Source organism: Pongo abelii, chromosome 9 (genome assembly GCF_028885655.2).
Source record: "Pongo abelii isolate AG06213 chromosome 9, NHGRI_mPonAbe1-v2.0_pri, whole genome shotgun sequence".
NCBI lineage: Eukaryota > Metazoa > Chordata > Mammalia > Primates > Hominidae > Pongo > Pongo abelii.
This window is the reverse complement of record NC_071994.2, coordinates 44,715,876-44,737,665: the sequence shown is the minus strand read 5'-3', so window position 1 is coordinate 44,737,665 and position 21,790 is coordinate 44,715,876. Positions and strand designations below refer to the sequence as shown.

The window sequence follows — 21,790 nt, the reverse complement described above, 5'->3', positions numbered from 1 at the left end:
ATGTATCTAGAAATTTTCCCATTTTGTCTAGATCTTCCAATTTATTGGAAAATAGTTGTTCATAGCAGACACTAATGATTCTTTGAATTTCTGCAGTATCAGTTTTAATATCTCCTTTTACATTTCTGGTTTTATTTATTTGGATCTCTTTTTCTCTTAGTCTGGCTAAAGGTTTGTTAATTTTATTTAACTTTTCAAAAAAACAACTTTTTGTTTCATTTATATATATTTGTAATTTCAATTTCATTTATTTTTGTTCTGATCTTTATTATTTCTTTACTTCTGCTAATTTTGGGTTTGAGTTGCTCGTGCTTTTCTAGTTCTTTAAGATGTATTGCAATATTGTTTATTTGAAATTTTTCTTCTGATGTAGGCACTTATAAACATCCCACTGAGTACTGCTTTTGCTGTATCCCATAGGTTTTTGTATGTCGTATTTCCATTACTATTTTTTTTGAATTTTTTTTTCCAATTTCCTTCTCTATTTCTTCATTGACCCACTGGTCATTCAGGAGCATATTATTAATTTCCATGTATTTGTATAGTTTCCAAAATTCCTTTCATTATTAATTTCTAGTTTTATTCCATTGTGGTCAGAGAAGGTGCTTGATGTTACTTCAGTTTTTTTTTTTTTAATATTTTAAGACTTGTTTTGTGATTAACATATAGTCCACCCTTGAGAATGATCCATGTGCTAAGGAAAAGAATTTATAGAAATCTAAAGAATCTATAAAGGTCTGTTAGATTCATTTGGTCTATAGTGCAGAATAAGTTTCACGTATCTTTACTGATGTTTTGTCTGGAAGATCTGTCTAATGCTGAAAGTGGGGCATTAAAGTCTCCAGCTATTGTACTGTGGCCTATGTCTCTCATTGGCTCTAATATTTCCTTTATATATCTGGATGCTCCAGGGTTGGGTGCATATATATTTAAAACCGTTATATACTCTTGCTGAATTGACCCCTTTATCATTTTAGAATGACCTTCTTTGTCTCTCCTTAAAGTTTTTGTCTTGGAATCTATTTTGTCTGATAAAAGGATTGAAACTGCTGCTCTGTTTTAGTTTCTGTTGGCACCCCTTTATTTTCAGTCTATGTGTATTTTTATAGGTGAAGTATGTTTCTTGTAGGGGACAAATCAATGGGTGTTGTTTTTTCATCAATTCAGCCAGTCTATGTCTTTTGATTGGACAGTTTTGCTCAGTTACATTCAAGGTTATTGTTGATAAGTGAGGATTTATACCTGACATTCTGGTTGCTTTGTAATCTCTTCCTTCTTTGTTTTCTTCCTGTCTTCAATTAGTGAAGGCGATTTTCTCTGGTTATATGATTTAGTTTCTTGCTTTTTTGTGTGTGTGTATCCATTGTATTTTTGTTGTTGTTGTTTGTTTGTTTGAGGTTACCATGAGGCTTGCAAATACTATCGTATAAGTCATTATTTTAACCGGATAATAACTTAACACTATTTGCATAAACAAACAAGCAAAAAGAAAACTAATAAAAGTCCTATGCTTCAACTTTATCCCCCCTTTTTTAACTTTTTATTGTTTCTATTTATATCTTATTGTATTGATTATGTCCTGAAAAGTTGTTGTAGTTATTATTTTTGACTAGTTCATCATTTAGTCTTTCTGCTTAGGACAATAGTAATTTACACGCCACAGTTACTGTGTTATAATATTCTGTGTTTTTCTGTGTACTTACTCTTACCAGTGAGTTTTTACCTTCAGGAGATTATTTATGGCTTATTATTATCATTTTCTTTCTGATTGAAGTACTTTAGCATTTCTTATAGGACAGGCCTGGTATTGATGAAATCCCTCATTTTTGTCTGTCTGGGAAAGTCTTATTTTATCTTCATGTTTGAAAGCTATATTCACCAGATTTACTATTCCAGGGTAAAAGCCTTTTTTTTTTTCTTCAGCACTTTAAATATTTCATGGCACTCTCTTTTGGCCTGTAAAGTTTCTAATGAAAAGTCTTCTGCCAGACATATTGGAGCTCTGTTGTATATTATTTGTTTTTATTTTGCTGCTTTTAGAACGGTTTCTTTATCTTTGACCTTTGAGAGTTTTATCATTAAATGTCTTGAGTCTTCTTTCGGTTAAATCTACTTGGTGTTCTATAACCTTCTTATAGTTGGATATTGATATCTTTCTCTAGGTTTGGGAAGTTTTTTGTTCTTATCCCTTTGAATAAACTTTCTCCTCCCATCTCTTTCTCTATCTCCTTTTTAAAGCCAATAACTCTTAGATTTGCCCCTTGAGGCTATTTTCTAGATTCTGTAAGCATGCTTCATTACTTTTTATTCTTTTTTCTTTTGTCTCCTCTGACTGTGTATTTTCAATTAACCTTAACCTGTCTTCCAGCTCACCAATTCTTTCTTCTGCTTGAATCATTCCTATTAAAGGACTCTGACACATTCTTTAGTACATTAATTGCATTTTTCAGCACTAGAATTTCTGCCTGATTCTTTTTAATTATTTCAATCTCTTTATTAAATTTATCTGTTAGAATTCCGAATTCCTTCTCTGTGTTATCTTGAATTTCTTTGAGTTTCCTCAACACAGCTATTTTGAATTCTCTGTCTGAAAGGTCACATATCTCTGTTTCTCCAGAATTGATCCTTGGTGCCTTATTTAGTTCATTTAGTAAGATCACGTTTTCCTACATGCTGTTGAGGCTGGCAGATGTTCTTCGGTGTCCGGGCATTGATGAGTTAGATATTTATTGTAGTCTTCACTGTCTGGGCTTATTTTTAGCTGTCCTTCTTGGGAAGGCTATTCAGATATTTAAAAGGACCTGGGTTTGTGATCTAAACTATATCTGCGTTAGGGGGCACCCCAATCCCAGCAATTTGTGATTCTTGTAGACTCATACACGTGCTCCCTTGATGGTTTTGGATGAGATCCAGGAGAGTTATCTGGATTACCAGGCAGAGGCTCTTGTTTCCTTCCCTTACTTTCTCCTAAATATACATGGTCTCTCTCTCTTTCTCGCTCTCTTTTCTGAGCCACCTAAACCTGGGGATAGAACGACACAAACACCTCTGTGTCCACCACCACTATGACTGCAGAAGGTTAGACCTGAAGCCAGCACAGCACTGGGTCTCACCCAAGGCCTGCTAAAACCACTCCCTGTCTACTGCCTGTGTTTGCTCAAGGACCTGGGGTACTACATTCAGCAGATGGTAAAGCCAGCCAGGTCTGTGTCCATCCCTTCAGTGCAGCAAGGTGCCCCAAGCGCTGGGTGGGTCCAGAAGTGCCATTTGGGAGTCAGGGACGAAAATCAAAAACTTTAGGAGCCTATTTGGTGTTCTAAAGTATTGCAGCTGAGCTGGCACTCAAGCCACACAAAGCAGTCCTTACCACTCTCCCCTCCCCTTTCTAAGGGCAGAGAAGCCTCATCCCACAGCCACTGCCACCCCAGGCCATGAGGAGTACTGGCAGACTACCCTCGATATTCCCTTAAGGCTGAAAGTCTCTTAAGTGTGTTGTGAATGCTGCCTGGCCTGGGACTAGTCCTTCAGAGCAGTGAGCTTCCCTCTGGCCCAGGGCAGATCCAAAAATTCATCCAAGAGTCAAGTCCTAGAATCAAAGACCTCAGGATCACACTTAGTCCCTTCCTCCCCTTGCTGGTACCCAACATATGGGAAAAAAAAGTCCCCTTTACTTTTCCCTCAGCTTTTCTTAAGTAGAAGAATTTTGCCCCCTAGCCACCACTGCTGGTTATGTACAGAGTCTCACCTGAAGCCAGCAAATCTCAGAGGCTCACCAAGGCCCTTGATATAGTGCATGGGTATCACTGCTGGTTATTCAGGGCCCAAGTGCTCTTCAGTTAGCAGGTGATAAATGCTGCCAGTAGTGGGTCCTTTCCTTCAAGGCAGCAGGTTCCATTCCCTTCTGGCCCAGGGTGTATCTAGAAATGTCACCTGGGAGGTAGTGTCTGGAACAGGGGCCTCACTACTCTGACCAGTCCCTTATTCTGCTGTGGCTGGGCTGGGATCCTACATGCAAAACAAAGTCCTCCCCACTCTTGCCTCTCTTCTCCTCAAGTGAAAGGGAAGGGTCTCTTTTGGAGTCATGAGCTGTGCCACCTGAGGTTAGGGGAGGAGTGATGCCAGAACTCCCTTGGCTGCCCCAGCTGGTTTATTAGTATGCCGTGTGCCCTTCCAGTCCATTGTCTATGGGCCTAACTCAACACAAGGACTTGCCTAAGAGTTTATGGTCTAGATTGCCTTTCAAGTTTACTTGGAGACACAGAGTGCTGTAGCCTCTAGCCCATGGTGGTGAGAGTTGCAGGAATTCAGGTTCCCACTAGGGCTGGTTTAAATGCTCCCTCTGTGGGAAGAATGAGTGTGGTCTGGTTTTCCTTTCTGCTGTAACAGGACAGCACTGAGTTCACTGCTTTACAACTGCTGTGTTCTCCCTCCCCCAGTGCTCAGAGGCTGCTGCTGCCTGGGGTGAGGAAGGGGTGACATTTGTAATTCAGGGCTGTTTTTTAATCACTTCAGTACCTCTTTTAGCAATATGTAGTTAATACCAGGCACTACGAGTTCTCACCTGATTTTTGGTTGCTATGAAGAGGTTTTTTCTGTGTACATATGTTAACTCAGTGTCCTTGCTGGGGAGGCAAGGGAATGATTGTTTTCTGTTCGGCCATCTTGCTCCACCCTCTTCCTGATATTTAGAGTTTGTTTGGATGTTTGGTTTGAGAAGCTTGTGAGACATTCAAGGGGGGATATTGGTCCTGAAGCTATGATGAGACCTCCAGACTAAAGATATAAATTGTGCAATTCATAGCATATAGGTAGTATTTAACGCCACAGAAATGGATGAGATCACGTGGGGTGAGAGCACTACACAAAAGAGGCAGCAGAGTTATTAAACACTGAGAAATCATGAATATTTAAAGGATGATTAGGAGAAGAGGAGCCAGAAAAATAGACTCTAAAAATATTGCTGGAGAGGTAAGAGGAAACTAGAATAGAGTGGTGTCATATAAGTTATAAGAATAGAATTCCAAGTCCAGTTTCAAAAAAGAGGGGATAGGGGCCATGGTATTTAATGCTGCTGTGAAGTCAAGTAACTGAATACCAGAAAAGTGTCTGATATGGTTTGGCTCTGTGTCCCCACCCAAATCTCATCTTGAATTGTAATCCCCAAGTGTTGAGGGAGGGACCTGGTGGGAGGTGATCAGATCGTGGGGGCAGTTTTCCCCATGCTGTTCTTGTGGTAGGGAGTTCTCATGATAGTGAGTTCTCGTGAGATCTGATGAGTTAAAAGTGTGGCACTTCCTCCTTCTCTCTCTCTCTCTCTGTCTCCTACAGCCTTGTAAGGAAGGTACTTGCTTCTTCTTCACCTTCCGCCATGATTGTAAATTTCCTAAGGCCTCCCAGGCCATGTGGAACTGTGAGTCAATTAAACCTCTTTCCTTTATAAATTACCCTGTCTTGGGGAGTTCTTTATAGCAGTGTAAAAATGGACTAATACAGTGTCCTTTGAATTTAGCATCATGCAGGTGATTGGTGAGCTTGACAAGACTTATTTCAGAAAAGTGTTGATGGCAGAAGTTAGGTTGGTGTGGGTTAAAGGGAAAATGAGGACCTCCACTTTTAGCAAATCAATAACTAGATATTCCACAGGGCCCAGCTGCTACAAAACAAATAGATTCTCGATATAACATTCTTTGAATGTTTTGTTGGGATTTCAGAAAATAAAGGAAATTTCCAAGCCACCCCTTCATATCTGTTTCTCCAAAACAGGGAGATCTGAGTAGTAAGCAAATAAGATTTGGAAAATATGCTTTGAGCAAGCCATAAGGTAGAAAAACTCAAGCCAAAACTCTTACAATAAACCAAAGTAGTCCTAGGTTAGGGGGGTTCTCTATTTCTCCAGCAGCAGCATTTAAAAATGCCCGCATTGGGCAAAGAATATCCTATTTAGACTCCTAGGTTTACATAGACTATAACCAAACACATGTGAACACACAATAGGAAATCACAAAAGATGTAAAGAAATAAGCCATCATGAGTGAGAATCAACAGAATACGTTTAGATCCCCAATACTTCAGGTTGTGAAATAATTAATAGATGATAAAATAACAATGATAAAAAATGAAAACAGAATCACAAAAAGCATGCCATATGAGATTATTAAAAGGTAAACAGGCAGATTAGGAGAAAAAAAGCCAAATAAGACTTTTTAAAAAATCACTGAAATTTAAAACCAATTGATAGCTTAAACCTCAGATCAGACAGAATTACCAAGACTATACTAATACTACTTAGGGTTATAGGCAATGTTGATGACATAAGACATCCCAAGCAGTATTCATAAGAGAAAGGTGTATTCCTCTCTTATATTAACAGGACAAGCTAGGTTTTGTCCTGGGCTACAGAATGGGCTCTGTTTTGCCATTCTGTACATGTGACTTCATCTTTGGATCTACAGCAATTATCCCAGTCATCTTCAGCCACATGATTCAAGGTAGCAGCAAACTAGCAGCAAATTAACTTTCTAGCCAATTAAAAGGGAGAAGCAGAGCATTAAGGGCAAATAATTTCAGATTTCTAGGGAATGAATATTAAGTTGTACATATCACTTCTGCTTATATAAAAGTAACCAAAACCTAGCATTATGGCCACATGTAACTGTAGGAGAAATTGGGAAATTTACTCTCTACCTGGGTGGCCATTTTCAGCTAAAACCTGGTGGTAGGCTAAAATGAAGATGGGGAAATTGATCTTGGGATATAACAGCAGTTTCCAAAGCAAAATAGAATGATATGGAGATAGAAACTGGGACAGAGAGGTTACGTGATACGAGTAGTGTGAGAAGATATAATATAGGCCTGATCAAAGTGACAGGAATGATTTTAAAAAAGTGGAAGAAAGGAAATATTGAGGAAAAATGGCTGGAAATTTTTCAGACTGAAGAAAAACACATATCCACACATAAATGAAACACAACATAAAACAAGAAAGAAAAACAGAAATTTACAATTAGATATTCTGAAGTGACTATAGATACTGAAACCGGGACCACCTTAAAATAAACAGAAAGAAGAAATCACTTACAAAAGAACCACAAGTAGACAAATAGCTTTCTTATCAACAATGGAAACCAGAAAAGAGTTAATATCTTTAACATGTTAACCTGAAATCAGGAACACAGCAAAACTACCTTCCAACAACATCAACAAGGAATGATCTTAGTAAATAAAAACAGTGAGTTTACCACCAAGAGACCTTCTCCAAGGGAATTTGAGGTACAATCATGGGAAACAAAATTGTTAAACCAAAACACTGGATAATAACTGGAGAGTTTATAGATAAGAGATCAGGGTTAAAGTTTCCTAAGGTCCATAGTATCATTAAGAAGGAGGGTTAAGATACTAATATTAGATATTTTTAAGTTAAATATGATAAGTTTTGAGAGTAAAAGCATGGGTATAGAATTAACATCCTAACTGGTAGAGGGGAAAATATCATGAAATAAGAAGGCAAACAAATATTTAGTCAATTAAAGAACTGAGAAGTGAAACATAGAGAAATCAAAGGAAGTGGAAAGCACAAAATAGGATAGCAGGAAAAAATCCAATCATATAGTGTTAATACATGACAATGATAATAGAAAAAAATAGACTTTAAAGCAGAAAAGCAGTCACAACAAACAAAAGGTTCAATTCATTAAGATGATATAATGATTCTATATTTGTTTGCATGTCATAAAATTGCTCAAAATACATATGATGATAATTGATGAAATTTCCTGAAACAATGTTACAATGGGAGATTTCAGTAGTGCTCCCTTATTTGATAGGACATAGGGAAAAAAACACAAAATAAATATCTCTAGATTTTATAAAGAAGTTATCAAATATTCTATTTTTATAGTTTTCCTCTCACTTTTTTCTTTCTCAGTGTATGCATAGATTCCTAATCTTTTCAAGTCCTTAAGAGAAAGTATATAAAGCTCTAATGCTGGTTTCATTTATTCAAACACTACAAGTATCTACCATATGCTGGACACTGTGCTAGGCTCCTGGAAACAAAATAAATAACAGATACGGCTTCCACTTTCATGTTGCTTTTGTTTATACCCTTGGGCATTTTACTTAATCTTTTAGTGTATATTCATAAGAATACAGTTTTGGTGTAAAGATTAAATAAGATTATGTATGTAATGAACATATGGAGACTAAAATAACAGAATAATAAATGGTAAATATAAAATAGATTTTAAAATGTTATTTCTTAAGTCTATTGTCAATCTTTATAATTTTATTATAAATCATAGTGTGAGATACAGCTGCAAATATAGGGAAGTAAGTTCACAAACTGCTATTTTCTAACGCTAAAGCTAATATTAGGCCTTGCTATGGTAGAACTCTTCACTGGGTTGTTTCTTAAAAAAAAAAATTCATGCAACTGACAGGAGGAATTATCTTTATTCTTGCATTAATGATAAATGTAATCTACAAGATGGCCTTCATGGATTAGAAAAAGGAATCAGACCACAGGGAAAAAGAAATTGCTGGTTTTCACTCAAGATTATCTGGAAAAGTGTACTGACTACTGGAATAATAGTTTACCCCTGGGTTGTATCACAGAATGAGAAATTCTACAAGATTATACAACTCTTTTTCTACAAGATTACACAACTTGTATTGTTTTTATTCCATTCCGGAATTAGAAATTAACTTTCTAAATACCACATTTTTTCTCCAAAAAAATCCTCTTACTAGCTAACCTGGATATGGACAAAAATATCTTGATTGCTGTAAAGTTCTATCTCCCTAGTAAAAAGGAATAAATTGCCCTTGAATTTGGTTATTGGAAATCACTATCAGCTGTGGAACACCCAGGTAAACTAACACAACTAGGTTCCTACACACAAAACAAATATTCCAAACTGTTTCCACAGGGCAGCCACCAAGGGAAAAATAAGGAAATTTAACTATTTTAGTCTAAACACTTCATTTACATATAAGGCAACTGTGGCCCCAAGGTTGTGATTTATTAACCTAGTTAATGGCAGAAGCTGCGCTAAAACCTGAATCTTCTACTTAAAATGTTGTTTTGGCCAGGCGCGGTGGCTCACGCCTGTAATCCCAGCATTTTGGGAGGCCGAGGCGGGCGGATCACGAGGTCAGGCGTTTGAGACCAGCCTGGCCAGCATGGTGAAACCCCGTCTCTACTAAAAATACAAAAAATTAGCCGGGCATGGTGGCCTGCGCCTGTAATCCCAGCTACTTGGGAGGCTGAGTCAGAACTGCTTGAACCTGGGAGGCAGAGGTTGCAGTGAGCAGTGATCACACCACTGCACTCCAGCCTGGGTGACAGAGCGAGACTCCATCTCAAAAAAAAAAAAGTTTGATTCTTTTATCATCAAGCGTTAATTTAATATCCAAAGGCATATATTTGTATTTTCTGTGCTTTAAACATTTGTCTGTGCGTCAATGCTTTAAAGGGACATACTATGTGGTGATTCATTTTCAAAGTAAGAATTTGCAGAAAATGAGAAACAAACTTTCTGAACAATACAATTTTAATGCATACTAAGGCTGGTTAACTGGTTAGAATACTAGGTTAACAAGGCCAAACTCCAGACAGGCCAATAGCTTTTCAAACCAATATTCCTGACACTGCCAGGAATAAAGAAAACTCTTCACTACTGAGGGAGGGAAAGAAAACCTAGAAAAATAAACCATACTAAAAGAAAAAAGGTATTTGTTTGTCACTTTAAAGCTGCTTTTTCTTTAAACGGTACACATATTTTCAACATTCTTACAAATGGGACTTCTATTAAAAAGCAAACTATTGCTAATTCCATGGCTTTAAGTGGAGTACTTCCAATCACTTCCTCTATCCAGAAAATCCATGACACTACATGCCAGTTACTTTGCATATTTATAATTGTTTAATAAACTATTCAAAATTAGCATCTAAAATAATTATACTTTGGACACACGAAGGCATATATTTGGTGAGAACATTGTAATTTTCATTTTGTAAACTATATATTCTGTATTCAAGTAATAATAACACAGCATTGCCTATACAGAACTGAGGCCTGGGCTGAGACCCAAAACTTGTCTTTCCCTAAATGCACCATTACGAAGAGCTAATAAGAGGTCTGTCCAGATGCTAAGACCAGGTACTTCAAAATCTCCATCCTGCGCTTTACAGGTCTCCAGGGCAGTTAGAACTTTATCTTTCAGAGGTGGAGGGGCCTGACAGAGGCTTTGAAACCTATTGTGCAACTCCTCCCAGGGCACATCTTGGGACTCAGTTCCAACCCAAATGCCTTTCTGAAGGTCATAGTGCAAACGTTGACCCCAGTCTGTTAGCAGACCCAGATAGACAGGAGACAGCGATGGGTGGCGGCTAGTCACTAAAGTCAAAAGCCCTGCTGGGAGGGCGCGACAAAAGGCAGCAAAGACTTCCGAATTCCCCAGAAGCCAGTGGACTAGCACTTGGCTCCCCTCTCCAGGTGATTTGTGGATGCTGGGTTCCAACTCTTCTTGGGGCCGAGGAGACACAGGCGGCTGCAACAGCGCCACCGCTATCACCTTCAGGAAGTTGTTCTGAGGCAAGCGCTCCCACAGGCTGCTGAGAAACCTGGCGGGACGCTCCGCTTCGGCCTTCCCCACCTCCTGCAGACGCTCCAGCAGCAGCTCCGCCTGGGTCTTCATCAGAGAGTCCTCCTGGAGATTTGGGTTCTCTCTATAGCCGTTGAAGCGCAGCAAGTGCACCGCGGACCGCCGGCGGGCAAGGCGGGCCAGGCTCTCTTGGAGTGTCTCCTCATCGGCGTCCCGGACGCCCGGGCCCGGAAAGAGTTGCTGCACCAGGTGGTAACGAGAGGCATCCCCGAGGGCCCGGTTCTCCAGCAAGCGCAGAGAGAGCAGGACGTCACAGTGACCGAGGGCCTGGAAGTTCGCTAATCCCGGCACTGGACCCCGCCCAAAGCCGCCCTCTTGTCGCCACTGGTTGTGCAGCCGCCGCTCCAGAGCCATGCGAATGGGGCCATGCCGACCAAAGCGCCGATGGATGTGGCGCAGGTAGCGCGCCCACTGCAGGGCCCGGCGCACGGTGGCGGGGTCCCAGGTGCTGACGTGGGTAGTGCTTGAAACCGCCAGAAGCTCGGAAAAGCGATCCAGGTGCTGCAGAAGGGATTCCATGAGGTCCGCGAAGGCCCTACTTCCGCTTTCACCTTGGAGACGGGCGACTCTCTGCGTACTGATTGGGACATCCGTGAAATGATACGCCTCTCTGCAATGCTATTGGTCGAAGTGCATGTCAATCTCCCGGCGCCTTTATCCGTGTTCCTTGACTCTGGGCAACTTTAAAAGCCCTAATACTCCTACTTTCGCCACACAAAGAGGTTCTTCTTAGTGGAGGGAGAGCAGGTGTAGGGCATCCTACAGAGAATTTCCGGAACCACATGAGAGATGATGCCAGTCATGAACGTCTCCGCGCTTCCTTTCGCTTTGGAAATATCCTTAAGTAGAAATTTTCTGAGCTTTGCCTAAAACTAGAATCTGTGTTGAGGTTTTTCAAAATTAAGTAACGCCAGAGACATACTGTGACGTGAGGAAACGCTCTTAAATGAAATTTTAAGATCTATTTGAGAAACATGTACTAAAAATGTACTGACCTCCTATTAATGCCAGGCACTATGCTGAATTCTGGGCCTTCACATTGTCCTTCCATTATTAGAACTGAAGCCCAGATTATTTGAAACAAAAAATAAACTTCAATAATTTATTAAAATTTGCAAAGGAACAAAATTTTACTTCACAATTGTACATTTCGTTTTCGTAATTTTTAGGACAAAATAGCTTAATTGACTCTTCTGTCGTACAAATAATCAGCTGAAGGAAATGTCATTTAAGAGCATCGAACAATAATAAATGTTTGATTAAATAAAAACTGTGAGAAGAGAGTAGGGAGGAGAAGGTCCTATGTCGCTCATTGATGCACTTAACAAACATTTGTCAACTCCTTGGAGTTGCATTGTGTACAAAATGCACAACAATTCTTACTAAAGCTCATAATACAGTAATTCATTTGAGCTGAATTTCCTTCCAGTCCTAAAGACAGCCGAAACTATTCGAAAAAGTGGGGGGAAGGTGTTTTGTTTTTTACTTTAACAAAAAGTGGAAGAGAAACAAATTTAAAAGAGGGGAAGAGTCATTTTTCATTTATTAAAATAAGCATTCCTACACCTTTTAGAAAATAAAGCAGTCATGTGCATGCTGTTAATTCAGATTTATGCATTTATTTATTTATTTTGAAACGGAGTCTTATTCTGTCGCCCAGGCGCAGCCAATTTTTGTATTTTTAGTAGAGATGGGATTTCACCTTATTGGCAAGGCTGGTCTCGAACTTCTGACCTCAAGTGATCCTCCCGCCTTGGCCTCCCAAAGTGCTGGGATTACAGGCGTGTGCCACCGCGTCCGGCTATTATTTGATTTTTATTAGTTATCTCAAACTCTTATTTGGTCCTGAAATCGTTATTTTATTTTATCCTAAGGATACTATGAATCTTAAAATTCTTTTTCTTGGCTACTAGAAACTTAGAACCAAGTGTGCAGCCTGCCTTTAGCAAATGTACAGGCATCACTAATTCATTTATTTATTCTTATATTGAACACCTATTATGATACATAGTATGAGGTGCTACAGATTTAGTAGTAAAATAAATGCAGTCCTAGCATGAGTGGAGAAGTTCATCTTGTACCATTTGAGAGAGACATTAAATGAATAACCTCAAATGTGATAGGAGGATAAAATTGAGTAGGGTCACCAAGTCTTAGGTGATAGGAAGGTCTCTTTAATTACTGACTTTTCAGGCCAGGGGCAGTGGCTTATGCCTGTAATCCCAGGCTGAGGCGAGGCGGGTGGATCACCTGGGGTCAGGAGTTCGAGACCAGCCTGGCCAATATGGCAAAACTCTGTCTCTACTGAACAACAACAACAAAAAAAATTAGCTGGGCATGGTGGTGCACACCTGTAATCCTAGGTAATCGGGAGGCTAAGGCAGGAGAATAGCTTGAACCCGGGAGGTGAAGATTACGGTGAGCTGGCTGAGATCGGGCCACTGCAGTTCAGCCTGGGTGACACAGCAAGACTCCATCTCAAAAAAAAAAAAAAAAAAAAGGAAAATGAAAAAAAAAAGAAAAGAAACCGACTTTTCAGTTGAAAGTTCAAAGCTGAGTGTTCAGAGGAGCCTTCAAGGCTACAGGAATCCTTAATTTTTTTGCAGGTATCTGAGTTGAAAGAACCAGGCCTATTTAAGGAGGTGGAATAAATCCAAAAAAGCTTTGATTCAGAATGGGGATGACAGTGTATGGCAAGAATTATGCAGATTAGCTTCGTACCTTTCTACTTATCTGTTTAAATCTTGATTTTAAATTCTTCCTTGAGCATAGTAATGTTTAAACTCCTACATATTTCAGATTAGTCTATTTTCATTAAATAAAATGTCTATGAAGTTTCCCCCTCTAAAGAAAGAAAAGCCTAGCATTTTAACCTATATTCTTGAGGCAGGGTGGGGAGGGATACAAAAACTTAATTATAATGCAAAGCAGATTTTATATATTTTGAAAAGTTTAAGAATTTTGCTATGAGAGACTAGATATAAACTGACAGGAGAGTTCTGGGAAGACTACAGAGGACTGATACTTAATTTAGGCCTCAAAGTGTTTGAACAATCATGGGACAGAAGAAAATCCAAGTGAGAGAAATAATATAAGGTAAAATATATGAGAACACAAATGTGTGTACTGTGTGCCATGAATACCAGGAACAATCTCCCTCCTCTTGGTTTTGATCCCCAAATTCCTGGGATACAGTAAATTGGAAAAGAAACAGGCCAAATTTCAGCAGATTTTATTTTTATTTATTTATTTTGATTTTTTCTCTTCTTTGGTGAAGTTTTCAAATATTGTAGCTCATAAAACTTTTTTGTCGTCTTTTCATTGCTTTAACAGAATTCTTTTTTTTTTTTTTTTTTATTTCAATAGCTTTAAGGTTACAAGTGGATTTTGGTTACTTGGATGAATTTCACTGTGGTGATGCTTGAGATTTTAGTTCACCCTTTAACTGAATAGTGTATGTTGTACCCAACATGTGGATTTTTATCCCTCACCCCATCCCACCTCCCCTGCTTCCAAGTTTCCAGTGTCCATTATACCACTCTGTCTGCCTTTGCATACCCATAGCTTAGCTCCCACTTCAAAGTGAGAACATGCAGTGTTAGGTTTTCCATTCCTGAGTTACTTCACTTAGAATAATGGCCTCCAATTCCACCCAAGTGGCTGCAAGATATATTATTTCATTCTTTCTATGGCTGAGTAGTATTCCACGGTATGTGTGTGTGTGTGTATGTATGCGTGTGTGTATATATATATGTATATAACTTTTTTATCCACTTTTCAATTGATGGGCCGTTATGTTCGTTCCATATCTTTGCAATTGTGAATTGTGCTGTGATAAACATATACATGCAAGTGTCTTTCTGATATAATGACTTCTTTTCTTTGAGGTAGATACTCAGTAGTGGAATTGCTGGATCAAATGTAGCTCTACATTTAGTTCTTTGAGACGTCTCCATACTGTTTTCCATAGAGGTTATACTGGCTTGCATTCCCACCAACAGTGTATAAGCATTCCCTTTTCATCACGTCCATGCCAGCATCTATTGTTTTTTGACTTTTTAATAATGACCATTCTGGCTGGGGTAAGGTAGTATCCTTTTCCATAGAGGTTGTACTGGTTTGGATTCCCACCAACAGTGTATAAGCATTCCCTTTTCACTACATCCATGCCAACATATATTGTTCTTCGACTTTTTAATAACGACCATTCTGGCTGGGGTAAGGTGGTATCCCATTGTGATTTTAATTTGCATTTCCCTGATAATTAGTGATGTTGAGTATTTTTTCATACATTTGTTGGCCATTTCTGTATTTTCTCTTGAGAAATGTGTATTCATGTCATTTGCTCACTTCTTAATGGGATTATTGTTTTTTTTTCTTCCTGGTTTGTGTGAGTTCCTTATAGATTCTAGATATTTGTCCTTTATCTGATGTATATTTTGCAAATATTTTCTCCCATTCTGTGAGTTGTCTGTTTGCTCTGATGAATATTTCATTTGCTGTGCAGAAGCTTTTTAGTTTAATTAAGTCTCACTTATTTATTTTTGTTTTTGTTGCATTTGCTTTTGGGGTCTTAGTCATGAATCTTTGCCTCGGTCAATGTCCGGAAGAATTTTTCCTGTTTTTGTCTAGAATTTTTATGGTTTCAGGTCTTAAATTTATGTCTTTAATACACCTTGAGTTGATTTTTCTTAAATGATGAGAGATAGGGATCCAGTTTCATTCTTCTACATAGGGCTATCCAGCTTTCCTCACACCATTTTTTTAAATTATACTTTAAGTTCTAGGGTACATGTGCACAACGTGCAGGTTTGTTACATATGTATACATGTGCCATGTTGGTGTGCTGCACCCATTAACTCGTCATTTACATTAGGTATATCTCCTAATGCTTTCCCTTGACCCTTCCCCCACCCCACAGCAGGCCCTGGTATGTGATGTTCCCCTTCCTGTGTCCAAGTGTTCTCATTGTTCAGTTCCCACCTACGAGTGAGAACATGCGATGTTTGGTTTTTCGTTCTTGCGCTAGTTTGCTGAGAATGATGGTTTCCAGCTTTATCCATGTCCCTACAAATACCATTCAGGACATAGGCATGGGCAAGAACTTCATGTCTAAAACACCAAAAGCAATGGTAACAAAAGCCAAAATTGACAAATGAGATCTACTTAAACTAAGGAGTTTCTGCACAGCAAAACAAACTACCATCCAGAGTGAACAGGCAACCTACAGAAGGGGAGAAAATTTTTGCAGTCTACTCATCTGACAAAGGGCTAATATCCAGAATCTACAAAGAACTCCCCACACCATTAAATAAGGTGTCCTTTTCCCAATTTATGTTTTTGTATGCTTTGTCAAAGATCAGTTGATTGTAAGTATTTGGCTTTATTTCTGAGTTCTCTATTCTCTTCCATTGGTCTATATATCTACTTTTATACCAGTGTCATGCTGCTTTGCTTACTACAGCCTTGTAGAATTTGATGTCGAGTAATGTGATGCCTCTAGATTTGTTCTTTTTGCTTAGGATTGCTTTGGCTGGTTTTTGGTTCCATATGAATTTTATGATTGCTTGTTCTATTTCTGTGAAAGATAATGTTAGTATTTTAATAGGAATTGCATTGAATTTGTGTATTGCTTTGGGCAGTATGGTCATTATCATAATATTGATTGTTCCAGGCCATGAGCATGAGGTGTATTTCCATTTGTTTGTGTCGTCTATGATATCTTTCAGCAGTGTTTTTTAGTTCTCCTTGTAGAGATCTTTCCTCTCCTTTGTTAAGTAAATTCCTAGGTGTTTTATTTTTCTGCAGCTACTGTAAAAGGGATTGAGTTCTTGATTTTATTCTCAGCTTGGACACTATTGGTGTAAAGCAGTGTACATTGTGTTTGTAACCTGAGACTTTACTAAATTCATTTATCAAATCTAGGAGTCTTGTGGAGAAGTCTTTGGGGTTTCCTAGGTATATTATCACATCATCAGCAAACAGAGATAGTTTGACTCCTTTTTTTCCAATTTGGGTGCCCTTTATTTATTTATTATTTCTCTTGCTTGAATGCTCTGGCTAGGACTTCCAATGCTGTGTTGAATAGAAGTGATGAAAGTGGACATCTTTGTCTCGTTCCAGTTCTTAGGGGGAATGCTTCAACATGAATGTTGGCTGTGGGTTTGTTATGTATGGCTTTTATTACTTTGAGGTATGTTTCCTCTATGCCTAGTTTGTTGAGGTTTATGTCATAAAGGGATGCTAGATTTTATTGATTGCTTTATCTGCATCTATTGAGATAATCATATGGCTATTGTTTTAATTCTGTTTGTGTGATGAACCACATTTTTTGACTTGCATATGTTGAGCCGTTGATTCATCCCTTGGATGAATACCACTTGATCATGATGAATTACCTTTTTGATGTGCTGTTGGATTCAGTTTGCTAGTATTTTGTTGAATATTTTTGCATCTATGTTCATCAGAGATATTGGTCTGTAATTTTCCTTTTTATTATGTCTTTTCCTGGCTTTGGTTTCAGGGTGATATTGTCTTCATATGAAATAGGGAGGATTCCTTCTTTCTCAATCTTTTGCAATAGTTTCAGTAGGATTGTTACCAGTTCTTTGAATGTCTGGTAAAATTTGGCTGTGAATCCATCTGGTCCTGAACTTTTTTTGTTGTTTTTTTTGACAAATTTTGTATTACTGATTCAATCTCACTGCTTATGATTGGCTTATTCAGGATTTTTATGTCTTCATGATTCAATCTAGGAGGGTTGTGTGTTTCCAGAAATGTATTCATTTTCTCTAGATTTTCTAGTTTGTTTGCAAAGAGGTGTTCTTGGTAGTCTTGAAGGATATTTTGTATTTCTTTGGGGTTGGTTGTAACACCTCCATTTTCATTTCTGATTTAGCTTATTTGGATCTTCTCTCTTCTTTTCTTGGTTAAACTAGCTAATAGTCAGACAGTGACAAATTCCCTTAGCATTTGCTTGTCTTAGAAACAGTTTATTTTTCCTTCATTTATGAAACTTAGCTTTACTGGATACAAAATTGTTGGCTGATAGTTATTCTGTTTAAGGAGGCTAAAATAGGACCATAGCCCTTTCTGGCTTATAAGGCTTCTGCTGAGAAGTCTGCTGTTAGTCTAAAAGGTTTTACCTTGTAGGTTACCTGATGCTTTTTTCACACTGCTCTTGGAATTCTTTTCTTCACATTGACCTTAGATAGCCTGATGACTTTAGCTGTTGGTGTTGGCCTTTTTGCAATGCATTTCCTAGGAGTTCTTTGAGCTTTTTGTATTTGAATATCTAAATCGCTGGCAAAGCCAGGGAAGTTTTCCTTAATTATTCCCTCAAATAAATAAGTTTTCAAAACTTTTTGCTTTTTCTTCCCACTCAGGAGCATCAATGATTCTTAGGTTGGCTCTTTTACATAATCCCATGTTTCTCAGAGATTTTATTCGTTTCTTTTCATTCTTTTTTTTAATTTTTGTGTGATTGGGTTAATTCAAAAACCTTGTTTTCAAGTTCTGGAATTCTTTATTCCACATGGTCTAGTCTAATGTTAAAACTTTTCCCTGCATTTTGTAATTCCCTAAATGTGTCTTTTGTTTCCAGAGTTCTGATTGTTTTTTTTTTTTCTTTAAAATATCAATCTGTTTAGGAAATCTTTCATTCATGACCTGATTTTCTTTTAAATTTTATTGTGTTGTTTTTCACCTTTTTCTTGTATTTCCTTGAGGAACTTAATAATCAACCTCTTGAACTCTTTATCTGGTATTTTAAAGATTTCAACTTGATTTGGATCCATCGCTGGAGAGTTAGTGGAATCTTTGTGGTGTTATAGAATCATGTTTTTACATATTGCTAGAGTTATTTTTCTGATTTCTTCTCATTTGGGTAGACCATTTCTTCTAATTACTTCTTGAATTTATTTTTTATTCAAATGTGGTTTTTCAATTTCTATTTTTCCCTCTTGAGGATGTGACTTTAATGTTTATAGTTTATTTTAGCCTATTTCAGCTCTTGGTGTTTTCAGTGATGAAGAATCTGTATGAAAAATCTGTATGAACTCCTTGGTGTGATGGCCTTCTCAGATGCTGGTTATAGTAGCAATGTGCTCAGTGTGTGAGCAGGTTTACTGTCTCCTATGGGGCCAGAATGACAAAGATGTCACGAAGCTTATTTTGTTCCCCAGTGGTGTACGTTAATTAATTAATTTATTTATTTATTTTCCGAGTATTTTATTCACTGAGTTGAACAGTTCAGGCTTCAGGCCAGTAGGAGGTGTTCATGGGTAAAAACAGGCTGCAGCTAAAGCAGGTGTGTAATGCAATATCCAGTGATGGGCAGAGATCCTAACCTTGACAGAGGCAGCTGGAGAAGCTTTCAGTGAAATGCACTAAGGTCTTTTCAGGGTGAAGGGAAGAACCACTGTAGTTCCCCAACCAGGCCAGCAGGAAAGTGATCAACTCCCAGTCACACTCCTGACCCAGTGTTCTAGCTATTCAGATGAGACAGGCATCCCTTTTCTTCTGCAGGAATGGTGATGTTACATGTAGAAAAGGACTATGACTCTATCCCTCATGTAAGTCTGAACCTGGAGGGCACTCATCCTGCGGGGATGCAGTCACCCGAAAGTGTTCCAGGAAGCCTCTCTGCATTTGCACCCATGCCAAGCTCCTGTGGGAGAAGCCACAGCTATGTTTGCAGTGATGGGCAAGAAGAAGCGTATTAGTCTGTTTTTAAACTGCTGTGGAAGACATACCCAAGACTGGGCAATTTATAAAGAAAAGAGGTTTAGTTGATTCACAGTTCCACATGACTGGGGAGGCCTCACATTCATGGCGGAAGATGAAGGAAGAGCAAAGGGACGTCTTACAGAGTGGCCAGCAAAGAGAGAATGAGAGCCAGGTGAAAGGGGTTTCCCCTTATAAAACCATCAGATCTTGTGATACTTAGTCACTACCATGAGAACAGGATGGGGGAAACTGCTCCCGTGATTCAGTTATCTCCCACTGGGTTCCTCCCACAACATGTGGGAATTATGGGAGCTACAATTCAAGATAAGATTTGGGTGGGGACACAGCCAAACCATATCAGGAAGAAAAAGTCTTCGCCAGGATCCTTCATGAGCACCAGGGCCACCTGACAGTTGGAGTAGAGGCACAAACTTTCTCCACTGAGCCCCGCACTGCACCTGTGCCTTTGCTGAAATAAACTCCCCACAAACAGACAGTTTTGGGACTCAAGTCCTGCAGTCTGGATTCTTTGGTCTCACAGGGTACTCCCTTGATGTGGTATATTCCCACTTCCCCTAGGAGGAGGGATCCCTGAGGGCCAAACTACTGTGAATCCTGCTACTGCTCTTCTGATTCTAGCCACCCAGTGGGGCTGCCATTCTCCAGGATGGTGCTGGGGAATGTCTGGAAGGGATCCAGTGATAGGACCTGTTCTCTAATCTCCCAGTAGTGGGTACCAGCAGAAGTTCTGATGGGGGTGGCAGGGGAGTGATGTAGACTTTGTGAGATTTTCTTGGTTGTGAGATTTTCTTGGTTATAAATAGCCTTAATGTGTTGCTATTCTCAAATGCCAGCTGTAGTAGTAATATGCTGGTCACGTGAATAGACTCAAGACCTCCTGGTTAGCCAGAGTGATGCCCACAATGGTGCTAACTGAGGTCATCCAAAAGTTTTCTCCTTCAGGGGAGCTGTGTTTTTGTGCCAACAGATGCTGTAATGGACTGTGTCATTTGGCCTCCAGCCAGGAGGCGGTGCTTGCAAAAGAGTGTCAGCTGCAGTGATAGTGATGGGATTTGTGCTTCTCTTATGTTACCCAGGGTAGGTACTCTGGTGTCTCACGCAATGGGCAGGGTCATAGGACTCCCCAAAGTCCCTGCCCTTTGTGTTAAGATACTAGGGTAGATGGAGGTGCAAAGCCAGGTGGTGGCTGGATCAATCAAGTCCCACACTCTGGCCTCCCACATGCCAGCATAAGCAGCAGCTCTAGTGGAGATCAAAGGGCAGTTCTGTGGCTTTTGAGGGAACATTCCAGAGAGGAGCACAGCTGCCTTTGTTGTGCAGAAGAATCCATATGGTGAGCAGGGGGTAGTACATAGCAGTGGGCCTCACCTGGCCCCTACACACTTGTCAAGGCACATCTCACACCTGCAGTGTTCCACTTGCAGCAGCTAAGTGGGTTCCAGATAGCCTGTGCTCAGCGCTCAAAACTGCCCCAGGCCATAAGCCTTCCCTACCAAGACAGGAACGGTGGCTTTCAGGCCACACCCCTCCCTGTCGGCCTGCAGAGCTGGAATGCCCAGGTCCTGCACCTGTGGCTTATAGTACTTCCCACTTGTCTCAGTTCTCACCAAAGTGGTTCATCCCTGTTCAAGATTATATTGTGAATCTACATTGGGAGCTTCTTTCAACCTGTGACTGCTGCCTAAGTTAACTGGCTGACTTCTGTGAGGTCCCCTGTGAGGTAGGATTTGGAATGGCTTTCCTCTGTCCCCGGTGGAGTCTGGGAGTGCATGCAAAGCATGTGCTGATGCTGCTCCTTCTCATATACTCTTTACCACTCACTAAATCAGCTCCAGTGCTAGATAGGGTTAAGACCTTCCTCCATGGCCCGGGGCAGGTTCCCCAATGGGAGTATATATCATAGAGGAAGTCTCTCACCACTCACAGTCTGGGGACTCACGGTTTTCTGCCTGGCTTATGGATATACCGTGGAGGCAGTCTCTCCCCACTCACACTCTGGGGACTCAGTTTTCCACCTGGCTTAGGGTGTAGGTTGCTGCCCACTGCTTCTTTCAAAGGGTCTATGTTTTTGTTTGTTTGGTTTTTTTTTTTTTTTTTTCAGTTTTCCTGTTAAATTCCTGTGTTGCTTCTTGGAGAAAAGTTCACAGCATGAATCTCTACACAGTATTTTATCTTTCTAAGTGGGAGAGACATGCTAACAATGCCTCCAATCCATCATTCTGGAAAAACAGGAGGTTGTATTAAATTAAGATGTCATTCAAACCATGGGAGTTAGGCAACACAAACAACTAAGGATCAGGAAAAGATACTTTCACAAACAACCTACCTCACGGGCCCTGGTAAGGATTAAATGGGGTAACAAATATAAAATGCCACA

The 21,790-nt window shown here is 39.5% G+C and overlaps 2 protein-coding genes across 2 annotated transcripts in view; one reads left to right on the top strand and one right to left on the bottom strand.

Moving 5' to 3' along the window:
• Positions 1-8,432: 8,432 nt before the first annotated feature.
• FANCF (FA complementation group F) lies at positions 8,433-12,939 on the bottom strand. Its single transcript, XM_002821953.6, has one exon. The coding sequence runs from the start codon at positions 11,182-11,184 to the stop codon at positions 10,060-10,062; it is 1,125 nt and encodes a 374-aa protein (XP_002821999.2). The 5' UTR covers positions 11,185-12,939; the 3' UTR covers positions 8,433-10,059.
• The window catches only part of GAS2 (growth arrest specific 2), a 179,951-nt gene continuing 171,099 nt past the window's right edge, over positions 12,939-21,790 (top strand). The window contains exon 1 of the mRNA XM_054524565.2: positions 12,939-13,761. The gene's annotated coding sequence lies outside the window, so the exon portion shown is untranslated. The remainder of the gene's footprint in view (positions 13,762-21,790) is intronic.